We start from the raw sequence: 3,566 nt of genomic DNA on the forward strand, positions 1-3,566 counted from the left end.
AAAAAAATCGGATCTCGTGCGGGTTTTTGTGTTTACACGTGTGCAACAAATTCCGATCTGTGTCAGATGTGAGCGAAAGATCGGATTTTTTGTGCCAGTGTAAACGGGCTTTGAAACCCAAAGCAGATCTAGGTGAGGTCGCTGAGATACTGAACTAGGATCATTCTGCTTGTACTTCAATCCCTTCTGCTATTTGCTCAGTGATATTAAGCCTGATCCAAACAATTCCCCTCCTTGTGAACAGGCCCACTGCACTTGGTGTGCTCAAGCTCAAAACTCATTTCTCATAAAACGCCAGTTATCACGAAGACAATTTCACCAAAATAGACAGGTTGATTCACCCGAAATGGCTTTGTATACATCTACGGATCAACACACCCTGAATCAGAACAAACAACTCAATATACACGGCCCACATCCGAGAGATTCTTGTTCCCAGCAACAAAGACGGACAGAATCTCAGCGATATGATAAACTATTTCAGGATCCACACCGAGGCAGCAGCCAAAAAGCCAGAGGGCAGGCGTTTGCTGTTATGCAATCACCTGTGATGCACTGGTGGGCAGCAGGCACCAAGGATCCCAAAGCAATTTATAGCAACATAATGCAGCCATTTAAACTAAAGAGATTGTTTCTGGCAAAGCAGCGGCATCAGAGCCTTCTCCTCGAATAGACTTTTCATAAAGAGACAAGACAAGAGAGCTTTGTTTCTTTGTGCCGTCCCTGGACGTAAAGATCAAACAGCACAGAGAACAAAGAGAGGACATTGATCACGGTTTGGGCACAAAAGCCCACTTTAACTTAAACATGTTCTGTAACTGAAAGATCTTTAGCTCTTAATGAAAGGCATTAATAGAGCCTACGTGCCCGTTATTAACTACAGATGCAGGCTCTGTGTATCAGAGGGCACCTGCAGGGCTTTCTGGGAAGCGGTTTGGAAAGATGAATGGATTTGGGAATTAAACTTACTTAAACCTTTGTACATTTTGGCACTCCAAATATTAGAGCGATTTTCACTACAGTAGTCTTTATTTGTCTTATGTTGGTCAGTGTGGCCCTCTGCAGATCACTATACTTTACTACAACATTAAAAAGTAATAGATAATGGCGTATTCTTTGACAAAAACCGACCATATTTCTTTGAGGTTTTCTGTGCATTTTAAAATCTGTGTTAATAAGCTGGATAAAAATCTGTGATTAGAATCACTTTTTACTAAGCTTTCCAAATACAAATATGCTGTTGTTCAAAAGTTTGGGGTCAGAATTTTTTTTAAGACATTAATATTTATTTTTTTCAACCAAGGATGCATTAAACTGATCAAAAGTGACAGTAAAAACATTTATAGTGAAAAAAAAACACTTCTATTTCATATAAATGCTTCTGAACTTTCCATTCATCAAAAAATCCTGAAAATAAAATATTAAGCAGCACAACTTTCAATATTGATATTAAATACTAAAAATGTTTAAAAATGTCAAAATATTAAGAAATGTGTCTTGAATGATTACCGAAGGATCGCGTAACACTGAAAATAAACTAAAACAGAAAACAATTATTTTAAATTGTAATAAGTTAAATTTGAACAATATGATTTTTACTGTACCAAAAAAAAAAAAAACTTACCAACTCATATTCAAGAACCAAAAGTATCTTCGTTGCAAATACATATTCCTTTAGAAATTGTAAAAATTATAAAAAAATTATATCTAGACATTTATACATTTGAAAAGCTATTTGTAAACCAGTGAGGGCAAAAAAAGTGACTTATAAGATGAAAAACATATATATTTTCCTTTATTCATTCATTTACCAAAACCTTGTTTGTTGATTAAAAAAAATAATGCAAACATTACAACAATAGAAATCCATTCAATAACATATTTGAATTAATATTTAAGAACAAAATACTCTGAAAGGATCAATAAGGCTGAACATACCCTCAGGTGGTTCTTCACGCAGGTAAGGTGGAAGTTCTTCATTATTAGGGTCAGCAGGTGCTTCCTCGATCACCTCAGTCTCTGCACTCGGGCCCTTCAATTAACATAATTATACCGTTCACACTGTCAATACATAAATACACACACTACAATGCAAACAATAACAGTCATTACTGTTATGCAGTACATTTTCATGTTCCCATCGAGTCTTACCATTAATCGGATAAAATGTTAAACTCTGCATCTTTAAAATTTATATTTGTTTGAATAACAATTATTTTTACATTACATTAGTTATTTTTAAATTAACATATTAGTTATTTTTAGTAGACATACTAGTTCTACAACATAAATTACACATAATCATACCTCCATTTGAACTAATGTGACACTGAGTCAAATTGATAAACGAGGATAACATAATCTCGCAGGAAGTGACATCATTTTGGTGGGAAAACAGCAGCATAAGCAGGAGTAAGTAGCAATGGATTTGATATTTCTGTGATGTTTTGTAGTATTCGTTGGATGTTTCCACTCTAAAACATCCCATCATGTGTCAAATATCAAAATTCATTTCAAGTTTACACCCTCACGTAATTTAATTTGTCAATCCCTTACTAAACAACTGATTTTATTTGCATCTTGTCAGGCATTCATGTCAAATCAAGCTGTAATTTATGAAGTTAAGATGTTTGGGCTAAACCATGACACATTTCTGAAAGTCTGCTAAGCAAATTTACATGAATACAACCTGCAAACAAAACTTACTTCTTTCTGCAAAGTTATAACTTAGAGAGCAAACGATACTGCATAGCAGGAATGACCTACAATAATAATCATCATCATCATCATCTCTTCCCTTTTACAGCCTCTGATACAGCTAAAATCATAAACTCTACGGCTGCAAAAATAAATAAAAGTAAAATTGCATAGCGTATACACTGTATTTTGCACCATCATGCTGATGTAATATTATATCTAGGCATCGACTTAATGTCAGCTGCCCCGTTTAGGGCTTTATTACAGCCTATCTATGTATCAGAGCGAGATAACACAGCATCCATCCGACGTAACCGCATTTAATGGCACCGTATCAAAAAGGTCCGTGTGTAAATATAAATATAAATATTCAACAGGGTTTGGAACAGGTTTGGCTTTATACTGTCACGCAAAACAAACCAAATCCACTCACCTTCATTACTGAGGCTATTAATACAGCCGTGCTTTAGAAAGCGCGTCTCTGCACTTCAATATTGATGAACGCACAAGGCTATAGAATGGAAATAGCGCTTTATACGAAATAAAATTCAGCGTTTGCTATGTTTTTCATGCGAATGTAAGCGGAAGTGACGTCGGGATGTTTACGGAATTTGTGGAGGCTGTTGAGCTGTTGGTCGATAGGGGGCGGCAGCGCGTTAATTATACTCACTGACGCTGACTGTTGAAGAACTGCAGTTACTACAGTATTTTGATATAATGTACGATAGTAAATGTTTCATTAGGGACTGAAACAACATTTTTTTATGTCTGACTTGTGCGATAGAATTGTGCGATATAGTTGCATAGCTATTTGGCAATTTTTTGCGTGTTTCTCAAAATCAAACTTTAGGCCTGTTTTTGCAATATTA

At 35.5% G+C, this 3,566-nt stretch overlaps 1 protein-coding gene across 1 annotated transcript in view; it reads right to left on the bottom strand.

Annotated features, from left to right (window-relative positions):
• Positions 1-3,305, bottom strand: part of LOC107654174 (transmembrane protein 263-B-like) — a 29,426-nt gene extending 26,121 nt beyond the window's left edge. Inside the window, exons 1-2 of the mRNA XM_016441144.1 lie at positions 3,131-3,305; positions 1,939-2,032 (exon numbers count right to left, since the gene is read on the bottom strand). Of these exons, the coding sequence (XP_016296630.1) occupies positions 1,939-2,032; positions 3,131-3,136 (100 nt within the window). The 5' untranslated portion in view covers positions 3,137-3,305. The remainder of the gene's footprint in view (positions 1-1,938; positions 2,033-3,130) is intronic.
• Positions 3,306-3,566: the final 261 nt, after the last annotated feature.

Source organism: Sinocyclocheilus anshuiensis, unplaced genomic scaffold (assembly GCF_001515605.1).
Source record: "Sinocyclocheilus anshuiensis isolate Anshui unplaced genomic scaffold, SAMN03320099.WGS_v1.1 scaffold115, whole genome shotgun sequence".
Lineage (NCBI taxonomy): Eukaryota > Metazoa > Chordata > Actinopteri > Cypriniformes > Cyprinidae > Sinocyclocheilus > Sinocyclocheilus anshuiensis.